We start from the raw sequence: 21204 nt of genomic DNA on the forward strand, positions 1-21204 counted from the left end.
CCACAAGCTCCGCCCACTTTAAGAACACACTACGACATCGGCCAAAAATTGAAGCCATCGCTCGTTAGATTAAAACAGAGAAATTTTTGGAAAAACAACTAGGGATTACCATGAGATTGTTTCGTGTGAAATTATCGTCATTTTATGGGAAGGCGGGAGAGAGATTAACTTACTTATCATTTGATATAATCTATCAATTGTATTGCTTAAGTTATCACAAATAAGAGAATGTAGTCAAGAACAATAGACTGTGCAAAGAAAAAAAGATAGAAAAAAGTATGTACCCGAATAATCTAGATTAAATTTAAACTCCGCCCAAATTGTTCATCTTCTTCTTCTTCTTCTTCTTCCTGCTCAAACTTCTTCTTGTTGCCACCTACCAATTAGCAATATGACAAATTACACGTGACGTCAGCCACGTCACATTCCTTCTTCCTGCGGGAGCAGCATGATGTGCTCTGGGAGCCGATGTGACGTCACAGGTCAAGGAGAGTAACAGAGTTTTTGAGAGGGATCAGAGAGATCGACGGCTTGAAGTTGCAAAATATCACGTATTACAAAGTGGAACACCGATTTTTTGTTGTTAAGAAATTTATGATCTTTCAATGGAAATTCAAATACAAAAAAGAGAATAAGAAGAAATCGTCTACTAAACTTCAATTATGCACTAAAAATACACATATTTTAATCTGATGGCATTGATCCGTTGTGAGTCTCGATTTGGTCGACCAATCCGAACTTGAGAGCTTCGTGGGCGCTCATGAAACGATCACGGTCAAGGGTTTTCTCAATTTCCTGAAATAAATATTCATTTTTCCAATTAAAAGTGAACTCGCACTCACATCATAACTCATTCCCGTGTGGTGAACATAAATTTCGTTGAGTCTTCTCTTCAGACGAGTAATTTCTTCGGCACGAATGACTATGTCCGAGCAGGTTCCCTGCAAGAAAAAAAAAATTTGAATTTGCGCCAAAAAATGAAGAAATGTGTGCAATTGCGCGTGGTGGTGTACCTGGTACACCGTCACGTCACATTGCGGACTGCCGAGAATAGAATTAAATTGAATCTGTTTATTTTTTGTTTTACAACTATTTAACTTATTTAAAATGTCTGGAGTAGCTGGTGGTGCATCTAAAAAGAGTAGTAGCCGTACTATGGCTACAAAGAAGCTAATTATTGACGTAAGTTATTAATTTTATGATCAGAAAAGAGTGTTTAATTTTCCGATTTTTCTAGGAATTCAAAAGAAGGCTTCGAGATAATATCAAATCATTAAACGACAACTTTTTTCACATTATTCAAGCTGCCAAGGTCAACCCAGATGACAACGCCTACAAAAATCAAACGGGAAAAATGACCGAATTCTATACAACAAAAAATGAGATGGCAGTTCGTGCGCAACTCATGGTATTTGTTTTTTTCATTTTGTATTAATAAAATACAATTTTTCAGGTTCGTGCTTCAGATGAGCTATTAAAACTGACGGCTGATCTCAAAGAATTTCTGATTCTCCACGATTTTCACTTTTTGACGCATAACATCAAGCAGTAAGTGATCGTAATCATTTGATTAAATGTAAAATGGAATTTTTCAGAGCTGAAGCACAATGCGAAGAAACATTGCGTCAACAATCTCATCAGCACAACTGTCTCGATTCGGAAGTGAGCAATATTCTATTCGATCTGGAACGCGAAATCGCGGAAAATTTCTATCTTCGTCATACCTAATAAATACGATCCCTCTTGTGTAATAATTTGTTCATGTGTTTATCAATTTACCTGTGCACCACCACTCGGCTGGTGAACCATGATTCTGGAGTTCGGGAGAGCACTTCGCATTCCTTTTTCACCGGCACAAAGCAGCAGTGATCCCATTGATGATGCTTGTCCGATCACCCATGTGGACACTGGTGCACTTATCATTTGTATTGTGTCATAAATAGCAAGTCCTGCTGTTACACTGCCGCCTGAATAAAATTAATCAAAATTAAAGTAACTGGGCAAAAAATAAAAAAGAATGGGCCGAGCCGGGGATTGAACCCGGGACCTCTCGCACCCAAAGCGAGAATCATACCACTAGACCATTCGGCCACGATTTCATTTCGATCCACAATGCGTCCAGGTGTATTGCAACTTCCTTATTTGTCGACAAAGCTTCACACTTCTCTGCGGAGAAGCTTTCCGCTTTTCGGATGCTGCGAAACTGTTCTCCGCGCGGCGAATTTTCTTTTGAAATGTCGGCTTTCATCAAGTTTTCGTGGCCGAATGGTCTAGTGGTATGATTCTCGCTTTGGGTGCGAGAGGTCCCGGGTTCAATCCCCGGTTCGGCCCATTCTTTTGTTTTTTAATATATCTCTATAGAGACAAGCAATTTTACCTGGACTGTTAATATACATGTGAATTGGTTTTTTGCCACTTTCGCTTTGAAGAAACAAGAGTTGTGCGATAAGTGCAGAAGCAATGAAATCATCTACCTGAAAACCTAAGTTAATGCCGAAATAGGATAATAGAAAGTACCGGTGTCATAAGACAAACGATTCGATCGCGAAGAAGTCTCGAGTAAATATCATATGTACGTTCTCCTTTTCCTTCATTATCGATTACAAATGGAATTCCAACGCGTGATTGAACAGAAGCAGACATGCTTCTAGATGCTGAAAGCGATGACGTCACCAGCCGACGGAGCATGATTCTCCGAGTATTCTGAATGTAAATGGTCAGAAGAATAAAGTAATCACGATTTCAGATTGTATTCACAAATCAAAAAAACGTGGAACGCTCATGGAGATAACGGCCGTTGGAGACGCAGAGTTCACGATATTAATCGATTTATTTAAATATTCTGGGAAACTACGCGGAAACGAAAATTTTGTGCTAGAAAACGGTTCATTAGTGAAATCTTTGATCATCTATTTAGAAATTTCAGTTCGCAATTTAAATCATGTACATTCGAAAACGGTAAAAATGTAAGGGAGTTTGTAAAAAAAATCTGATCACAGAGCAGAACAGGGGGCAATAGATTTGGGAATGTCGAAGAGAAGCGTGATGTGAAGTTTTATAATTTATCGGAAATCCTCTGGGTTGAACAATCCACGGGCTCTGTTGAGGATGGAGTCCTGGAAAACAGTTACTACACTTTATCTGGAGGGAAATTTAGCTCACCTTCGATGGATCGTATGGAGCTTCCTTCGATGGGATTTCAAGAACAGCTGGGATAGATTGTGTGTGATTGTCGACCTTCAATAAAATGTTTTAAAAAATTTCAGAAATTTACTAATAACTTACGGCGTAACGAATCATTTCGGCGATGTGCTGATTGATAAGAATGATAGCAATATCATCACGAGCACAGAATCCATTGAAAGCTTCTTCGATTTCTTGGACAGTGGTCTGCTTATCGACGATCAAATAGTTTGGCTTGCGAGCCTGAAATTTTATCGGTTTATAGATTATTTTCCAGCTAATAAATAAAAATTACCTTGTTAAGCTCTCCAACACCTCCGAGAAGAAATCCAACAACGGTATCTTCGTCTCCGATGACAGCCAAAATCTTACCCTTCGCAGCAGATGCCATCTGGAAAAGTTATTCATAAAAAACTTGAAGTTAATCGAAAAACCATTAAAAACAAACAGAAAGTACCATACGATGGTGAAAACAAACCAGAAACATTTTAAAAATATTTAAAATGACAAAAACACGAACATTTTTTGAAAATCGATGCGACAAGGTTGAAAACCAACGGCGCAACGAGAGACGAAAAATCAACCAAGGGGGCGGGACTCCGGTTGCAAGTTGTGCGCGCGCTTTTTGCAAGGTCGCTGCACGGGGATTATGTTTTCATGTATTGTTTAATTTAATTTAATTTAATTTTAATACTTCTCCTTTCAAGCGTTTAGTTTATTTTACATGAGCTGAAAATAAAAATTTATAATAAATAAGAAATTTCAGATTCCATGAAAATAAATTTGAGGGTTTTTTTTCAATTTAGATTGTCTTCTTTATACTTCCACTCTCATCATTTCTCTTCGTAGAACACGTCGAATCTCCTCATCGTCGTTATCACTCAAATTTTCCACATACGGGCTCACCGATCGAAAAGAATAATTGGTTAGCTCAGAATCTGTAAAGCTTGCAATCTTCCTCGGCTTGTGATTTACTTTTGTAATGGGCGGAGTTGACTGGTTGCTCAAACTCATTTTTCCCAAAAGCCAATAAGTTTCCATAACCCCTTTTCCTTTAATTATCACTTCTCCTCGGGAATTCGTTTCAAATTGATAAGGATAATTGTTTACAAGTAGACTGTGTGCAGCTTCTGACATATGAATCATTGATGGTTTTCCATTACTTTCCATTCTCGACGCAGTATTTACAGTATCCCCAAATAGGCAATAACGTGGCATGGATAGACCTACGACTCCAGCTACACAAGGACCTGAAAACCATAAAAAGATTATGGCATTAAAATTATAAATGACAGTGTACCACTATTGATGCCAACTCTTAATTCTACTCGTTCCCGTGGCAAGTGAGGGATTCTAAAATTTCGACAAAACTCCATGAAACATAATGACATTCCCACTATTTGCCTGGAAAAACATAGGTATACAGTTTCAGATTTTTCAAAATGAATGGGCCGAACCGGGGATTGAACCAGGGACCTCTCGCACCCAAAGCGAGAATCATACCACTAGACCATTCGGCCACGAAAACTTGGTGAAAGCCGACATTTCAAAAGAAAATTCGCCGCGCGGAGAACAGTTTCGCAGCATCCGAAAAGCGGAAAGCTTCTCCGCAGAGAAGTGTGAAGCTTTGTCGACAAATAAGGAAGTTGCAATACACCTGAACGCATTGTGGATCGAGGTGAAATCGTGGCCGAATGGTCTAGTGGTATGATTCTCGCTTTGGGTGCGAGAGGTCCCGGGTTCAATCCCCGGTTCGGCCCATTCTTTTTTATTTTTTTTGCCGAAAATTACCTTATATGTTCCATTCCATTCCGATTTGGTAAACCGGATACACAAAGAAATCCATCTCCAATGGATTCAACCTAAACACAAAAACAGAGATCATTGTAGAGAAAACTCATGACTACATTCAACATACTTTGTAAACATCATGTTTCTCGATTATAGAATCAAAGTTACTGAAAACATCGTTAAGTAGATTGACAACTTGAAATGGGGAACACTTGGAAGCAAGATCGGTGAACTTTACAAGATCCGAGAAGAATACTGTTACTAGATCAAAACTTTCAGGTTCTACAGCCTGCCCTGCTTTCAGGCGCTCTGCAACTTGTCTGAAATTAAAAGAAAATTAATTTTATTAGAAAAACCATTTCCCCTCACTTTGGCAACATCCTCCCTAAAAGAATATCAGACTTTTTCTTTTCCAAAGTCAATTCTTTCGTTCGTTCTCCAACTTCAACTTCTAAACTAGAAGTATATTCCTCTAACATTGAAAATACGTGATCCATCAGATTATCTTCTGTATTTGGGGTCATATCAAATAACACTTTACAGACATTTTCAGCTGATGGTCTTTCTTCTGGATTCTCACACCAACAATCTTTTACCAGGGCTAATAAAGTTTGATTGACTTCGATATCAATATGAAGATCCGGACGAAGAACGAACTGGCCTCCTTTTTTGACAGCATATTTAATTTCTGCAAATTTACATATATCAGAAAATTGAACCATTCTACTTTTCAAAACCTTCATAACCCTCCTTCCTTCTAGACAAATCCCATGCTTCCCTTTTGGTTAAAATCTCCGACGCAACAATTGCAAATGAATAAATATCAGCAGAAGAATCCATTTGTTCTATGCTTAAACTTCCTCTTATCACTTCTGGAGCAGCCCAGAGCATATTTTTCTTAAAAGGTTTTTCCTCCTCATCTTGCAGAAATTGTAGGCCAAAATCTGCTAGCTTTACTTGCCAACTGTCATTTACAAGACACGTGGCTGAGCGCAGGTTTCCATGATGACGGAGAAAACTTTTATGAATATAGTGGAGTCCCTGAACATTAAAAAAAAATTCCAAACTGATAATCAAACTAAATGAACCTCTGCAATATCTCTGATCATGCAAAACATGAAAAAATAATCCATAGAAAAGCTTCCCTTCGAAATAATATCTTGAAGTGAACCTCTCGAGCACATTTTCCAAACACTCACGAATCGAGAGCCATCAATTGATAATCCGATAAATTTATTCAAGTTTTCGTGATCTAGTTTCCTTAATTTCACAAACTTCATCATTTCAGCCTGAGAGAGTTCTTGTACTTGATGAGCAGTTGTCAACACCAAATCGTTCTCCAAATATTGAATTGTGTAGGTTTCTTTGAATTCACTAGTCATAGTATCTCCACTTTTTGATGTAAAATTCTCTGTTTCTGAAGCCGATTCAGTTTCCGATTCTTGAGAGCTTTTGGATGCTCTTCGATGCATTGGAAGTCGAAGCTTTATAGCGTGGATTTGCCATTCCGAATGAAGACGGCTTTGTTCAACACGTCGATTTCGTATTTTCGATGACATGCATATGATAATTGCCAATAAAATTAGAATGGTAACTGCAATCGCGACAATAACCAGGGCTCTATATTGCTCGAAAATTGGCAATGGGCAGGATTTTCCAAGAAATCCACAAACTGGTGTGTCTGGTGGACGGGTCCCACCCCAAAAGTGCCAAACTTCTGTATTCCCGTCTGCATAGTTGAAGACAACGTTCTGAAATATTGTAATAGGAGAATTCCAGAAGTACAGGTACTAAATGTATATCTTACCACAGTATCATTTATCAAACTGATATCAATCAGTGATATTTGATCGTATTCACTATTCAGCCCATATACTTGGTACAATGGTTTTCTTGCCAAATCTTCGTTTAATTTAACTTCGCCGGTCATTCCTGAAGTTTATATTTTAAGTTTAAAGAGATTCTCTATACCATAGTTTACCTTCAAAAGCAGTGGTAAACTTAGGAATTAGCAGTGACAAATTTCCGTAGACATTCGGATCAGTTGAATTCAAACTTGACACTGCCATTCCATACATGTAAAATACATCAAACAAATGTCTGGCATAGGCTCCCATGCCCTACAAACAAAACATATTTTCAAATTTCTATATCAATTCACTAACCGTAGCATTAGTTATTAAACATTCTGGGACTTTACAACTCAATGGGGGCTCTCGAATAGCATATACTATATTTTTAGTCATATATTGCAGAAATGTTTTGTCTCGAACTTCACTGCTTGTATCTATCTAAAAAATATATTTAGAGAGACCTACTGAACAGTAAATCACCACAATCATTTTGGCAGCTACACTCTTTGCCAAATCTTCCATACCATCAGGATTCACAGTGAATGATTCCCATATTGGAGGTAGGCCAGAGAGGGTTACTGTAGAATATAGGAATATTTGATAAAAATAATCACAAGTAGACCTTACATGGCTTTTTCCCAACAGAAGTTTGAACTCCAAAACCGACGCTTCTCATTGAAAGCATAACATGTACATACTCACTAGAATTCATTCCGAGTAAACCAGCTTGAATCAGATAAAATCGCTTTTCACCTCCAGCATGGGCGCAGAAAAGGATTACTGGAAATGGTTAAGGTAAAAAACAAAATATTCAAAGCAAATGAGTTTAAAGAATTCAATTGCGGAAGCTGCTCAAAAAATTGGCTCTCTCTTTCTCTGACAAGTTCCGATAATATGCAAATTTATTAGAAATATGCACGGGGTGAAATGAGATTAGTCAGGGTCAATACTCCCAAAATTGAATTAAACCCATTTACCTCTAGCTCTAGTCTTGACTACTTGAAGCGTTGCACTTGTGCTTTCACTGTTGGAACCATCGATTTCTGCCTTCATTACAATTTGAACAGACTTGCTCTCATTATACAAGGACTTCTCCACATCATTTACGACCGAACTACAGTAGTCCAACTCATTCTTAAAATACAACAAAGCTACACGATCCCAGCCATAAATCTCTAGAAGTTTTGATGTAACTACTCCGAGTCTGCAAATTGGCACTACGAACTGCTCAAATTAGTTGTCCAAAAAGCCACGATGAAACTGAACTAACGTTTTGGTGCTTGGCAAGACCGACGCAACAAATGGAAATCTGTTCATATCAGAAATCTCCGATTCACTGACAAATCCCCAACCGAGTACTGGTTTCTTGTATATTGTCGACAGAGTTCCCATCATTTTTAGTGCCGGAGCACAAGGCGGTCCGATGATCACATCGTAGTTATTGGTTTTCATAAAGTTCAGTCCCGCCCTGACAGTATTTGCCAAGTCACATTCTGTGTACTCAACGTGGAATCTGGAAATATAAAGTTGCAAACGGGACTAGTAATAAAACAGTGATTTCAGTGAAGAAAATTTTGAAATTTAATTTTTTTTAAAGAAAAAAATGAGATAAATTCCTGAATTTTTTAAAAAACTATTTAAAGCTCACTCGAAATCAAAATTCAACATATAACCATGCGATTTCAAATATTGCAATGCCAATGGAACAGCTCCACCAGTATATGCCCATCCAATTGATCCATTTTCAGTTTTCAAAGCTGCAGTTATTCCAACCCGAATTACAGGCCTTGGGCCTTGACCATGGGTCAAATTGTACGTTAGAATGGTAGAAATAAAAATGTAATAATTTAATTGGCGCATTGAAAAATAATATTTAGAAAAGAGTATCATAATTCATGGAAGTAGTGGGCAGTAGATGATTGGCTTCTTTTAAGCTTTACCCCCATTGACGTATGGCTGCTCTTTTCGAGAAATTTTAGAAATAGAACAGGAATAACACTTGGCGGAATGGAGTTTTTATCTGAAAAATTTCAGATTTGACCTCTCATGCTCTAGCAGGGGATCTGCTTCCATATGCCTCCCGAGCTACTACTGTGGCTGAGATCGTGACGAGTTCCACGCAGAAATACATCATCCGCTTTTAAACTGAAGTGTCAAGTTCTGACTTATGTAAATATAACATAAATTTGACAGAAAAGTGGTATTTTTTATTAAAAAATATGTGTTGGAAAAAACGTCCCAATTTTAAGTTTTTCCTGAAAAGTAAAAAATTTCGGTGATTCCAATGAGTTTCCGTTTATACGGTGCCATTGATGACAAGGAAGATTACGAGTTTCAACGGAGAATATTTAAAAAGTAAAAAATATAATAGCGTGTAAAAATGTTTTGAATTGTTTTTTTGTTTTCAATTTTACACGTTCTCCTTCCCCATCACTTTCAATTTTCTCTTCATTTCAATTTTCATGGTCAATTTCACAAGCGGTGAGTTTTAATTTGCTGAAATCTAAGCCATCCACGTAGGCTTAAAGTTGCCTACCTGAATAACAATAGGCGTAGGTCGCCTATCAAACTTGTCAGGCATGAGGCACTCAGGTAGGCACTTTAATGTCTTCGTTGAAGGCACTTTAGTGTCTTCGTTAAGATCTCGAATTCTGAATCAATCTTTTTCAGATGCAAGTACCACTGAAACTTCAACTATTCGCGATCCGACCGCAACCAGCAAACACACCGGTAAATGGAAAATGTGAAAAGGTTAACAAAGACGATTTGATCAATGAGGACGACCGTAATCTGCACAAAGTGGTCTGCCGTCGCTGCAAGTCGGTCATCTTCCCGGAGGACGTTGTGATGACCGTCGAGAATCAGCCATATCAGCTTCGTGTGATGACACATCAAGCGAAAGGACCTCTGGCTCAAGAGAAAATCAGTTGGTGGTGGTATACTGAGAATGATATGATCTTCGATACAGTCGGATGGCAGACAGTCGACAAGAAGAAGGTGTTGATGTGTGGAGACTGCGAGTTGGGACCGATCGGTTTTCGTTCGGAGGACAATAAGAAGTTCTGGGTGGCTGTTGAACGTGTCAAGTATGAAAAGTCCTAGTTTCAAATTTTTGTTTATGAAATTTGGAATAAAGTATCAGGATTTTAATTGAATATAAATATTATTCCGATAAATGATTTTTTTCAAACTTTTTCCATATTCTTGTTATGTTTCTCTTTGTTAAATTCTCACTTTTAAGAGGGTTTTTTTCCGATTTTCCAGCCATAGAGAAAGGTGTGATCCAAGAAATTCTGGCAGACTATTGTTCGAGTTAAGTATTTCCAACTCCCACCATTTGCAATCAAAGACAGCTAACAAAGAAAAAGAACGTTCATTTATTCAATTTAACTATTGTTTTTAACATTCATTAAATCTTAATATTCGTATATATTTAAACAACTTTTAACGTATCCATTTTTGATTTTCCACTCCTCTGCCTTTCTGGATAAGGTGTCACTGCTCGCTTCTTTAAATCTTCTTTCATTTGTGGAGGCCAATTCTCATCAGTGATAGGTGGCGTTGTTCGAGTGCTCAATGATTTTGTGTCACTGTCAGTTTTTCCGAGAACCCAAAATGTTTCCATTACACCTTTTCCTTTTATAATCACTTCTCCTCTTGAACTTGTTTCATATTGATGAGGATAATGATCTGTGAGCAGAGAATGTGCAGCTTCTGACATATGAATCATTGATGGTTTTCCATTACTTTCCATTCTCGACGCAGTGTTCACTGTATCCCCAAATAGGCAATAACGGGGCATGGATAGACCAACGACACCGGCAACACAAGGCCCTGAAAAAGTAAAATTCGTTTAAATTTTTAAATACATACGCCAAACTCACCACTATTAATTCCAATTCTTAGTTCAACTTTTTCTCTTGGTAGGTGAGGAACCTTGAAGCTCTTACAGTAATCCATAAACTTGAGTGACATATCAACTATTTGCCTGAAGAAACAATAGTTTCCAATGTTACAATTAATTTTTTCCAACTCTCACTTAATATGGGCATATCCATTTTTTGTCGGTAACCCAGAAACACAAAGATATCCATCTCCAATTGATTCCACTTTATAAACTCCGTGCTCTTCAATTATGGTATCAAAATTGCTGTACAAGTCATTTAACAGATTCACGACTTGAAATGGACTACACTTTGCAGCGAGTTGCGTGAATTTAACGACATCAGAAAAGAGTACTGTAACTGTATCAAACCCTTCTGGTTCCACAGTTTGCCCTGCTTTCAGGCGTTCTGCAACTTGTTTTGGAAGCATTCTACTCAATAAAATATCTGCTTTCTTTTTTTCCAATGTTAATTCTTTTGTACGTTCTTCTATGTCAACTTCGAGTGTAGATGTGTATTCTTCTAGCATGTTGAATACATGATCCATTAGGTTTGTGTTTCCTCTGGAAATAAGAATGTTTTATTACTTTTTTAAATTAAAAAATTAGGAAAAAATAAAAGTTAAAAAGTTTTTGTTCTGTTTGTTTTAAATCGCACTAAATTTAAAAATTTAATAACTATTCATTTTTTATAAAATTTTACGGACTGAAATTGTACCTAAATTTTTTATAAAATTTGTAACAATTGACATCTAAGTTTAACTGCTTTTCATTAAAAATTTTAAACCACCATTACATTTTTAAAATTTTTTTTTGAGAAGCTTAATTATGAAATTAGATTTTGGATACATTTTGGGTCTTTAAAGCAGCAATTTTATCCGTTACTACTACTTGTTCAAAATTATAGCTATCAAATTTCAAAATGTTTAACAAAAAATCCCACAAAATAATTTTCCTACCTCGGTGTCATTTCAGAGAGCAACTTGCAAATTTGCTCAGCTTTTGGCCTATCCTCCGGCTGCTCCGACCAGCAATCCTTGACCAATGTCGTCAATCTTGGACTAACTTCCGCATCAAGTATTAACTCCGGTCGGATAGTACGATTTCCTCCTTTTTTCACCATGTACAGTATTTCTGAAGTTGGTCAAATTACGATATCTTCTTTTTTCAATTTGTGAACTCAAATCTATAGTTTTGACTTAGTAAGTTAGTCATTTCATCAAAACAAGCTAGTAATTCAAATGACGTGTTCAAAATAATTCGTCACTTCTTCTCAAATTCAGCGACTTCCTCATGCACTGATCAACTTTAGCGAATCGAACATTCTGCGTCTCTCTTTGATTTATTATCTATGAACTGTGTATCAAACAAAAGATACGGGGAGGCGAAGAGACACATAGAAGTTGAGAAATGGTATATAAGACAATTTTTGTTCGGAATATCAACAGTTTCTCAATACTTTCCAATTCTAAAATGTGCCGTCTTGCAATTCTTGCTCTTTTCTCCGTTGCAATGGTGTCTGTCTATGGACAAGACACCCCACCACCATTCCTTCGAAATGCTACTCCTGATCAACTAAAAAGCTTCCAACAAATGATTCAAAGTAATGGCCACTTGACGGAGACCGCTATGGGAGCAAAGATTCAGGAATGGGTGGATCAGCAAGGAGGAAAAGTTGCAGCTGATTGGAAAGACTTCCAAGAGTTTATCAAAGGACAACAAGGAAAGTCTGAAGCTGCTCATCAAACTGCCATCTCCAGTTTCTCACCAGAAGCAAAGAAAGTTAGTTGGTTATTTTAAAGCCACGTTTTCCTTGAAAAATGACTTCTTGCATAGCTCAAAAGTTTCATATTCTTCTAATTCAGGCTGACGCCGAGCTAACCGCCATTTCCAATGATGCATCTCTTTCTATCAAGGCCAAGGGAGATAAGATCCAAGCTTATCTTACCACCCTCCCAGCTAATGTTAAAGCTGAACTCGAGAAGGCTCAAGGACAATAAGACAAGGACTGATTTAGTTCACGTTTCTAATTGGAATTCTAAATATTTAAACTTATACTCTAAAACTGAAAATCATAAACTATTTCTGCTCACCATCTGCACCTTCTTTCCTATTTGAAATATCCCATGCTTCTCGTTTGGTGAGAATTTCAGAAGCAATGATCGCAAAAGAGTATACATCGGCTGAAGGATCCATCTGATGAATAGTCAATGATCCTCTAAGAACTTCTGGAGCTGCCCATAGTAATCGTTTTTTGGATGGAGTATGTTCTTCAAGAAGGGCTCCCAATCCAAAATCTGTTAGTTTAACTTGCCAACTATCATTGACAAGGCAAGTAGCTGAACGTAGATTTCCATGAAGATGCAGAAAACTTTTATGAAGAAAGTTCATACCCTGAAATAACCAATTGATTGATAATATTTTTGAAAAATATGATTCAACTAAAGTACCTCTGCAATGTCCGTAATGATACAAAACATAAAGAATCCATCCATTGAAAAATTGCCTCTCGCAATGATATCCTGAAGTGATCCTCTTGAGCACATCTTCCAGACAGCCACAAACTGAGGTCCATCGATAGATAATCCAATGAATTTATTCAAGTTATCATGTTCCAATTTTCGAAGCTTAACAAATTTCTCCTTCTCTTCTTTATTCATTTGCATGCTATGATGTTTGGTGGTTAGAACCAAGTCTTTCTCAAACATTTGAACTGTATAATTTTCATGAAATCCACCATCAATCGTCATTTTACTTTCTCCGGTTATAGTTGATGGCCCGGATTGTAGTGATCTTCGACTATTTGGCTTTCGTTTTTCTTTTTGTGGCATTATAAGTTGAATCGATGGAATTTGCCATTCAGAATTCAATCTTTCTTGTTCAGCTCTCCGACCTCTGATCATAAAGCCAAAGCACATGAGCATAATACATATTAGGAAAATCAATACAATACTGGCTACAAATATCAGGACGCCGTATTGATCCCAAAATTGAACTGGACAATATCTTCCAGAAAAACCACAAATTGGAGTATCCAAAGGACGGGTTCCATCCCAGAAATGCCAGACACTTCGTCCTTCATCTGAGTATCCCCGTGACAATTGCTGAAAAATTCTGATATTTAAGAGATGAGACAGGAACACATATAATTGGACATTACAATTACCGAAGACGAGTTGTAAAATGTCATGTTAACTAGTGCCACTTGCTCGTATTTTTCATCTAAACCGTATAGTTGATAGGTTGGGACGCGGTAGAGATTTTGACCAATTTGAACTCTTCCAGTCATTCCTGAATAAAAGGGGTTGAATAGTAATTATTAAAAAATAGTAAGAATTACACATAGGGACAAACATGCCTGTCTGCCGCAAAACTACAAACATAAATTGTAAAACTGTAAATGTAAACATTTGAGAAAGACATACCATCAAAGCTAGTAACCATTTGCGGCATAAGGAGGTTCAAGTTCCCGTATACCGTTGGATCTGTTGAATTGAGCTTGCTAACTGCCATCCCGTATAAGTAAAACACATCAAAAAGATGTCGAGCGTAGGATCCCATTGACTGAAAATTCATCAAATTGTGTATTTTTGTATTTTCTTTTTCAAGGCACAAAGTACGATTTGAGGAAGCCTTTTCATTTGCATATTTGTTTTTCTGTTGGTCTTATGATACAAAATATCAATTTTTGGTCATTTAGTCTAGTCACAACTAAAAAATAAAATAGTAAAAATACCGTAGAAGAGGCATTTATACATTCTGAAGTATTACACTTCATTGGAGGATTTCTAACAGCATCCGCAATATTTTTGGTGAGGTATTGAAGGAATTCAGCGTCCTGAACGTCACTGTTGACATCAATCTGAAATGAAATTATGATTTGAAAATTAGAAAGCAAAATCTAACCACAAGCATTTTCTCTGCCGCTCTCCTGGCGTTTGTTTCGTTTCCATCAGGTGCTACTGTGAATGACTCCCAAAGTGGAGTTAGTCCATTTGCAACTGAAAAATGTTCTGGTAACCTTTTTATTTTTAAAGTACTCATTTTCAAACTCTAAATTCTCACATGTCTTCTTTCCCAAACTTGTTTGTACACCATATCCAATACTCCTCATTGTCAAAAGTATGTGAACGTATTCATTTGTAGTCATATTCTGTTGAGCAATACTTATCAAATAATTCCGTTTTTCAGGACCACTAATTGCGCATAAAAGAACAATACGAGCTCGACTCTTTACAGCTTGCAATGTCGATCTTGTTAATGCCTCATTATCTGATTGTAGTTCCCCTTTCCAGACAATCCGCACTGGATATAGATCAGGGTCGCTTAAGGTTGCCTCAACATCATCCATTACTGATTTACAGTAGTCTTGGTCGTCCTTATAGTATAAAAGTGCCACTCGATCAAATTGGAACATTTCCAAGATTCTTGATGTGGCAAGGCCAAGGCTTAAAAATTATGAAATGTCATATTTTATTCGTTTTGTATATTTGTATATTTGTTTTGATTGCATCGTCAGAAAATGGCATTGTACCTTTGTAGCCAGTATTTTGGCAACAATTTCCTGGCATATTTGGAAACACTTCAGAAACTCTTAAATAAGTTTTCCAAATTGCAATTAGGAAGTTGCCACGATGTTTCTCGAGTATTACTAATTGTAAGTTCATTATACATATATACAAACAATTCACAGGATGGTGTAAAAATTCGCGAAAAAGTTATAAAAAGAAGGTCATATTATATTTGCACAACCGAATCAACTTTGTTAGCTAATTGTTCAAAATAACCCCCATAAAACTTACGTTTGCGCAGTTGGCTGTACCGATGCAACATATGGAAATCTATTGGTATCAGCCAACTGGGTATCACTGACAAATCCCCATCCAAGAACCAGCTTCTTGTAAATAGCCGATAAAGTTCCCATGATTGCCAGAGCATCGCCACATGATGGTCCCACTACAACATCTACATTCATTTCCTTCATAAACTTCATTCCAGCTTTCGCGACGCTTGCTCTATCGCATTCGGTATATTCCATGTAATATCTGAAATAATTCATTAACTTTTGAATTTATTGAGATAAGACGTACTCAACATCAAAATCTGTCAAAAATCCTTTGGATTTCAAGTATTGTACTGCAATTGGAAGAGTTCCACCACAAGATGCCCATCCTATAGATCCAGATTGAGTGTCTTGTGCGGCTGCAATTCCAACTCGAAGCTAAAGATATAAATTTTTATGTATTTCAAATGTTCAACATGATTTTAAAATTAAAAAATAATTACCGTCCGCCTTGACGATGGTATCACTTGACATTCGGATGCTCCAAGAACCCAGAGCAAAACCATGGAAAAATATAGAAGCCGCATTTTTCATCAGAATAAGTAATTTTTCGAAAACAATAAATAGTAAATTGAAATTCTACTACTTCTGGGGGTTGGTCTTAATAGATTTCCAAACTTTTCTTAAACGAGATTATCTTCCCAATTTTGCACCTTTTTCTTTGAAACCATACGCATTTGGGGGCTTCTTGCTTAATGTTTGAAGTTTTAATCTTGTTGGTATCTGCATCAAACTTCTCTATTCAAAAATAACATTTTAATCCGGATATCAAAATTTGGTGGTCTTATTTATAGTTGTTATTATACTTGAATTTGCTTAATAATGAAAAGCTTGGATTCACGGAAGTTGGTGAAATTGCAAAAATGTTTGAAAACTTCCGTTTAAAAGTTACCTTTTTGTAAATAAAATATTTTCAACTCTTATGACTTTCCATAAAATACAACTACGACAAAAAGTGATACGATTGCTAAATAGCGGACCTTGGTCGATGTCAACTGAACATACCTGAATGCATAATGCAACTTCCCAAAACGTTTTCCAAATGTTCAAAAATTAAACTATAATGACTATTTTTGTATAGGAAATGATCATTTTGCATTAGTCGATTCCTGTGAAATCTCTAGTTTTTTAGTAGGTGATTACTTTCTCTAAAACTGCACGGGGAGAGCCTACACTTCTCTAATAATCTTCTCTAATAATAGCACCTCCTTAACCGATTGCGTCACTGTACATTCCAAAATGCACGTAGTATTTTTGCACCGAATCCGTACTCACGACGTCAGCAAAGACACATTATGATGTGAAAACATATTTGAAATAGGAGAAATTATTTGAAACAGTTAAAGTTTGTCTATATTGAAAGGTTTCTTTTGTGTTCTAGCGCACAAAATTTCATAACCTAGAAACCAGTGCAAACATTTTTAGTTTGGCTTCATTTTATTTTATTTCGATCTGGAAACTTTGCAGGGATGAGATTGTAACTCGAAATATGAAAAAAAAAAAACAAATGAGCGTTGGAAAGCTGCAATACAATAAATGCTAATTTTAATTACCAAATAATTACTTGACGTGAGGTTTCGAAATGAAATTCAAATCGAAAACAAAATTTATTTCTCAAAATGGACTTCACAGGACCTCCGTATGGCAAATGGAATGAACAAGTAATTTTTAAAAAATTCTAATAATTCATAGTTTTTTAATTTTCAGCTCGGTGCCAACGCAACTAATCAAACTGATCAAAAAGCCAAGATTTTGGTGGATAGTATGTTAAATGGAAAATCTGGTATTCTGCTGACTGAAAGTATTTTGAAACTGAAAGAAAATTAATTGTAGATAACCAGCAAGCCAGAAACATCGCATCTCCAACACACACCAATTGCTCGAATTTTCGTTAAAATTTAAACTAGTCGATAATTATTTGAATAAATCTTTAAATTTCATTGAATTTTTATGAATTCGGATGAAAGATTATGAAACATTTTAAGATTGTATTTGATTATTTCAGACAATTTTCAATTATTTAAAACACAAAAAATACTGACAGTTTGTGAAATTCCATTTTGCATTTTGTTAGCACTTTTTGGAATTGTTTGCATATTCAAAATTCTATCTGGAAAACTTTAAATTTCAGCTCGATTTTTGATTTCTAGTGTTCCTGTGCTTAACATCACAGCACACACAAAACACAGCGAAACACGAGCAAATAGGTGCTCAAAATTCAAAAATTTACTCCCTACAAGGCAACGTGGCACTTCACTCGTTAGCTATTCACACCTGTACACACACATATAAGTTTCCATTGCCATTCCGGTCACTGACGTTTTTTAAAAGTGTCAATTTCCTGCAATTCGTTTCCGAATTTCGCGAGACCAACTTCCGCGCGGAAGCCTTGGAACGCGAAATTGGAGCATGTTTATTTGTGCACCTGAGAGACCCATCAGAGTCCACCAGAGGTGGAGCCAACTGTGAAAATGAAAAATCCGGAAAACTGGGTGTGAAGTGTCTATGTATGTATTTCATGTATAAAATGAAAACATGTGAAGAGTTAACGAGCCTTTCGTGAGTGACACATTCAAGTTTAATTGAAATTTTTCGGAAAACGATGCGGTGCTCAATTATGTGGACTTTTGTGCTTTTGGCTATACCAATGGTTACATCAGAGGTTGGTTAAAATATATTTTGTAGTTTTTTTTTACTTTTAAAAATATCGAATTGAAGAAAACTTGAACCTTGGCTAATTTAAATTTCATTAAAAAGTGGTTCAATCAAAACCAGGTAATCAAAAACTGAAAAAGTTTTTGGCAGTAGGCAAGCTCCAATTGCTCTATTACCCTTTCCTTTTGATTTTCACAAGCAAAATTTACTGATCAAGCATTTTCAGCTATTTGCCCTCACACCGGTTAGCAGAGTTCGCCGACAATGCTGTGGGAGATCGAGTTCATCGTGTTGCTCATCCTCATCTTCTAATTCCTATTGCATACCGGTGTGTATGGCACAGTGCCAGTCGTCGTGCACAACACCAATATGTCAGCAACAATGTAGCAACCAGTAAGCCTTCTGAAATCGTATTCGAAAAAGTCATTGTTAGATTATGTATATCTTTTTTGCAAATTATTTGCTCTAAGAGCTTACTCTTTACATTTCTTTGCGTAAAATTTCTAAAATACTTTTTTCGTATGAAGTACATGCCACCCAAACAATTTATAATTATGCATAATTGGAATAAAAAATTGTAAACAATGTCAGATTCTTCAAATAATTCTTTGCAGATGTAATCAACAATGCACTTCAATAACCATCTCATCGGGTCCTTCCTGCTCCTCATGTCAATCCGCTTGCTCATCGGCTTGCACTACGCCCACTTGCATACGTACTTGCCAAAGAAATTCGTGTTCAAATCTTTGCAACACCGGTTCAAACTCTTGCACAAATCGCTGCAACTCTCAATGTCTTCAAATCTGTACTACTCCATCTTGTACTAATACTTGCTCCAACTCGTGTTCGAACGCTTGCTCAAATGGTGGAAATCAACCAATCGTCATTGTGATTCCATCAAGTAGTAGAAACTGTCAGAATTCGTGTCAAAATGTAAGACCAATGTCAATCGAACTAGCCCCTTTAATCCCATGTATTTCAGCAATGCTCATCGGCATGTACTACAATGACTTGCCGTCAAACATGCCAAAACACTTGTCTAGGATCATGTAATTCATGCTCCGGTGGTGGTTGCAATAGCAATAACTCTAATCTCGTAGTGGTGGTAAGTGAACTAAATGAAGGAATTTTTTGAAAACTTTGGAAGGTTGCCAATATTTTAGAATCAAAGTTTTGGAGTTTGTAAAAAATACTCAATTTTTTTACATGCTCGGAATTTGATGACACCTATTCTTTTTAAAAATTTATTCAGGTTTTCATTGATGATTAAAAAAATCATTAATGAAAAGTTGTTTCCATTAAAAAGTTGAATTATTTAAAACCAAACAGATTCTATCCTATTTTCAGACTCCCTGCGAGCGCTCATGTAACAGTGGCTGCCGTTCCACGTGTTCTTCAACATCCACCCTTAGTGTCTGCATTCCAGCATGTCAACAAACTTGCCGGTCAACTTGTAGTACTGCCAAAACTTTTGTGATTCCATGCACTTCTGGTACATCTGGAAACTCGTGTTCATGTTCTACTGGTTACTCGATTTGCGGCTCACAGTGTTGCAGATCTTAATTGAGCTTAAATATATTTAATTATTAATGTTTTTTCCCTGAACATAAATACTTATGAAATTAGACCTTAATTCTTAAAAATGTTTTATGGTAAGAAACTATAAAAATTTACAAGTAAAACCGTAATCGCATATAACGCACATTCCTGCATTCTCAACTTTCTATTGTGCTCATTATTAGCTCAACGATCGAAAAGTTGTATTTGTATGCGGCTCAGTCTCAAAGAGCACACCATACTACACATTATTCAAGTGGCTATTTTTTTGTCATGCGTCTGGCCCAGACTGGAATCAAACAAGGTGATTTGTGCCAATTCGCGGGTCATTGTTCGCTTGACGTGGAATTTGGGAGTACGGTAGCTGATGGGGGAACAAAGGATGAAAGTTGAATACGTCGTTTGGTCAAAGATGGATTGATCTAACAAAATGACGGCAAAAGAAATGATGAAAGTGAATAAGCAAATGATGAAAAACGTTTAATATAAAAATTCACAATATTTTGTTAAAGTATGGCTCCTAAATAACTAGCATGGTCGAAATGTTTTATAATCAACTGTATAGAAAACCTCATTCTATAGTAAATGTAGTAGTACCCATTGTACCATCAATTATGGAGAATTTATACGGTACAGCAAAGGTTATCCAGCAGTGTTTCATAAAGATTTTATGTTAGCCAAATATTTTCTGCTGAGATTTATGTAAAACACTTTACGTGTTGTCCAAACAAGAGTCCAAACAAAATTATCCAATGTTCTAGTTTTTGCTGTTGAGTATAAAGACTATATGAATTGCGAAAAAGCTCAAAAAAATTTCAATTTTCTTTTGAATTAAAAAAAAACAGCTTTTGGTTAAACTTTGCAATTTTTTAAAATAAGCTTCCGTACGAGTTAGCATACTTTGTTTGATATTTTCAGGTATACTTGACCATGCTGAACAGTTATGAAAGAAAAAAGAAGGGCTCCCTATGGTTTAAACTTCCCAAAACTTTGATTGAGTAGTCCCAGGATATTAAGTTTTTTCACAGAAAAATTTTCGAGATTTTCGAAACTTTTGAATTTGGATCATAGTCTAAAAATGCAGAAAACATTCGAAGTTCTTTTGAAAATTGTAGAAATTATGAAAATTTAAGGAGCATTGCTATGGCTCCTGATACGTAGATAATGAAAAAAATTTCTGCAGCAGGTTTTAACACCCCTAGTTTTTTTTTCGCAGCTCCACCCTCATTTCTGAAGTCGCAAACTTTGTTCGAGTTGCAAAGAATGTAGTCTATTCTGCAATCAAACATTCATTTTCACTTTCTCTATAATCCATGTTCTTCAGTTTTTACATGTTTCTTCATTGTGTTCTGCCCTTCTCTATTCAAAAATTGCCCGCCTGGTGTTCCATTGTTTATCATGCGCATTATCGCTCATTAACAAAGCGATAACAAGGTTCA

The 21204-nt window shown here is 36.4% G+C and overlaps 9 protein-coding genes and 8 non-coding genes across 21 annotated transcripts; 9 read left to right on the forward strand and 8 right to left on the reverse strand.

Annotated features, from left to right (window-relative positions):
• Positions 1-570: 570 nt before the first annotated feature.
• On the reverse strand, positions 571-2703 carry clpp-1 (ATP-dependent Clp protease proteolytic subunit 1, mitochondrial; the record flags this gene model as incomplete). Of its 4 annotated transcripts, none has more annotated exons than NM_001267310.6 (5): positions 571-795; positions 843-941; positions 1780-1967; positions 2378-2474; positions 2518-2703. In NM_001267310.6, 5 exons carry the CDS (start codon positions 2686-2688, stop codon positions 685-687), a joined length of 666 nt encoding a protein of 221 aa, NP_001254239.1. The 4 variants fall into 4 exon arrangements, 3 of the variants coding, with proteins under 3 accessions (NP_001254239.1, NP_001254240.1, NP_001254241.1); NM_001267311.3 differs by having other exon boundaries at positions 575-795; positions 2518-2652; NM_001267312.3 differs by lacking the exons at positions 2378-2474; positions 2518-2703 and having other exon boundaries at positions 685-795; positions 1780-1923.
• mdt-22 (Mediator of RNA polymerase II transcription subunit 22) lies at positions 1077-1749 on the forward strand. Its single transcript, NM_063815.6, has 4 exons — positions 1077-1182; positions 1238-1408; positions 1454-1548; positions 1596-1749. The coding sequence occupies exons 1-4, from the start codon at positions 1108-1110 to the stop codon at positions 1726-1728; spliced, it is 474 nt and encodes a 157-aa protein (NP_496216.1). The 5' UTR covers positions 1077-1107; the 3' UTR covers positions 1729-1749.
• ZK970.11 lies at positions 2007-2103 on the forward strand. Its single transcript, NR_051589.1, has one exon. It is a non-coding gene; the product is annotated as an Unclassified non-coding RNA ZK970.11 (non-coding RNA).
• On the reverse strand, positions 2020-2091 carry ZK970.t4. The gene has a single exon. It is a non-coding gene; the product is annotated as a tRNA-Pro (tRNA).
• On the forward strand, positions 2260-2331 carry ZK970.t1. The gene has a single exon. It is a non-coding gene; the product is annotated as a tRNA-Pro (tRNA).
• Positions 2704-2910: 207 nt separating the features above from the next.
• Positions 2911-3574, reverse strand: vha-9 (putative V-type proton ATPase subunit F; the record flags this gene model as incomplete). Its single annotated transcript, NM_001383933.1, has 4 exons — positions 2911-3116; positions 3163-3237; positions 3286-3426; positions 3479-3574. 4 exons carry the CDS (start codon positions 3572-3574, stop codon positions 3063-3065), a joined length of 366 nt encoding a protein of 121 aa, NP_001369871.1. The 3' UTR covers positions 2911-3062.
• A 425-nt stretch (positions 3575-3999) lies between these two features.
• Positions 4000-8687, reverse strand: gcy-4 (Receptor-type guanylate cyclase gcy-4; the record flags this gene model as incomplete). The annotated part of the gene is made up of 15 exons (NM_063817.2): positions 4000-4433; positions 4484-4587; positions 4975-5045; positions 5102-5294; positions 5344-5662; positions 5712-6015; positions 6063-6725; positions 6782-6906; positions 6956-7094; positions 7140-7265; positions 7308-7405; positions 7455-7607; positions 7805-8031; positions 8098-8340; positions 8476-8687. The coding sequence occupies 15 exons, from the start codon at positions 8685-8687 to the stop codon at positions 4000-4002; spliced, it is 3411 nt and encodes a 1136-aa protein (NP_496218.2).
• On the forward strand, positions 4622-4707 carry ZK970.10. Its single transcript, NR_051590.1, has one exon. It is a non-coding gene; the product is annotated as an Unclassified non-coding RNA ZK970.10 (non-coding RNA).
• ZK970.t3 lies at positions 4632-4703 on the reverse strand. Its single transcript has one exon. It is a non-coding gene; the product is annotated as a tRNA-Pro (tRNA).
• On the forward strand, positions 4872-4943 carry ZK970.t2. The gene has a single exon. It is a non-coding gene; the product is annotated as a tRNA-Pro (tRNA).
• Positions 8688-9115: 428 nt separating the features above from the next.
• Positions 9116-9136, reverse strand: 21ur-14772. Its single transcript, NR_051591.1, has one exon.
• A 361-nt stretch (positions 9137-9497) lies between these two features.
• Positions 9498-9929, forward strand: ZK970.8 (Mss4 protein; the record flags this gene model as incomplete). The annotated part of the gene is made up of 1 exon (NM_001381577.1): positions 9498-9929. One exon carries the CDS (start codon positions 9498-9500, stop codon positions 9927-9929), a length of 432 nt encoding a protein of 143 aa, NP_001367069.1.
• Positions 9930-10260: 331 nt separating this feature from the next.
• Positions 10261-16080, reverse strand: gcy-5 (Receptor-type guanylate cyclase gcy-5; the record flags this gene model as incomplete). Its single annotated transcript, NM_063818.1, has 14 exons — positions 10261-10661; positions 10712-10815; positions 10867-11274; positions 11670-11844; positions 12804-13104; positions 13161-13814; positions 13877-14001; positions 14136-14274; positions 14447-14572; positions 14617-14711; positions 14776-15158; positions 15513-15755; positions 15801-15931; positions 15997-16080. The coding sequence occupies 14 exons, from the start codon at positions 16078-16080 to the stop codon at positions 10261-10263; spliced, it is 3369 nt and encodes a 1122-aa protein (NP_496219.1).
• srlf-34 (SXP/RAL-2 family protein Ani s 5-like cation-binding domain-containing protein) lies at positions 12154-12804 on the forward strand. Its single transcript, NM_063819.4, has 2 exons — positions 12154-12492; positions 12576-12804. Exons 1-2 carry the CDS (start codon positions 12184-12186, stop codon positions 12708-12710), a joined length of 444 nt encoding a protein of 147 aa, NP_496220.1. The 5' UTR covers positions 12154-12183; the 3' UTR covers positions 12711-12804.
• Positions 15413-19890, forward strand: idpp-8 (Activated in Blocked Unfolded protein response). Its single transcript, NM_063820.3, has 5 exons — positions 15413-18215; positions 18435-18601; positions 18823-19141; positions 19191-19313; positions 19556-19890. The coding sequence occupies exons 1-5, from the start codon at positions 18156-18158 to the stop codon at positions 19769-19771; spliced, it is 885 nt and encodes a 294-aa protein (NP_496221.1). The 5' UTR covers positions 15413-18155; the 3' UTR covers positions 19772-19890.
• On the forward strand, positions 17168-17492 carry M02G9.4 (Lipoprotein; the record flags this gene model as incomplete). Of its 2 annotated transcripts, NM_001267313.3 has the most annotated exons (3): positions 17168-17214; positions 17261-17336; positions 17387-17492. In NM_001267313.3, the coding sequence occupies 3 exons, from the start codon at positions 17173-17175 to the stop codon at positions 17446-17448; spliced, it is 180 nt and encodes a 59-aa protein (NP_001254242.1). The 2 variants fall into 2 exon arrangements, with proteins under 2 accessions (NP_001254242.1, NP_001254243.1); NM_001267314.1 differs by lacking the exon at positions 17387-17492 and having other exon boundaries at positions 17173-17214; positions 17261-17380.
• Positions 19891-21155: 1265 nt separating the features above from the next.
• Positions 21156-21204, reverse strand: M02G9.6. Its single transcript, NR_051592.1, has one exon. It is a non-coding gene; the product is annotated as an Unclassified non-coding RNA M02G9.6 (non-coding RNA).

Source organism: Caenorhabditis elegans, chromosome II (assembly GCF_000002985.6).
Source record: "Caenorhabditis elegans chromosome II".
In the NCBI taxonomy this organism is placed as follows: domain Eukaryota; kingdom Metazoa; phylum Nematoda; class Chromadorea; order Rhabditida; family Rhabditidae; genus Caenorhabditis; species Caenorhabditis elegans.

Bases quoted from the DNA above. Each gene is read 5' to 3' on its own strand.
- mdt-22 (NM_063815.6), top strand. From the start codon at position 1,108: ATGTCTGGAGTAGCTGGTGGTGCATCTAAAAAGAGTAGTAGCCGTACT. The intron at 1,409-1,453 runs GTATTTGTTTTT...ACAATTTTTCAG, and splicing joins CAGTTCGTGCGCAACTCATG to GTTCGTGCTTCAGATGAGCT. The intron at 1,549-1,595 runs GTAAGTGATCGT...GGAATTTTTCAG, and splicing joins TTGACGCATAACATCAAGCA to AGCTGAAGCACAATGCGAAG.
- srlf-34 (NM_063819.4), top strand. From the start codon at position 12,184: ATGTGCCGTCTTGCAATTCTTGCTCTTTTCTCCGTTGCAATGGTGTCT. The intron at 12,493-12,575 runs GTTAGTTGGTTA...CTTCTAATTCAG, and splicing joins TCTCACCAGAAGCAAAGAAA to GCTGACGCCGAGCTAACCGC.
- idpp-8 (NM_063820.3), top strand. From the start codon at position 18,156: ATGCGGTGCTCAATTATGTGGACTTTTGTGCTTTTGGCTATACCAATG. The intron at 18,216-18,434 runs GTTGGTTAAAAT...AAGCATTTTCAG, and splicing joins TACCAATGGTTACATCAGAG to CTATTTGCCCTCACACCGGT. The intron at 19,142-19,190 runs GTAAGACCAATG...CATGTATTTCAG, and splicing joins GTCAGAATTCGTGTCAAAAT to CAATGCTCATCGGCATGTAC.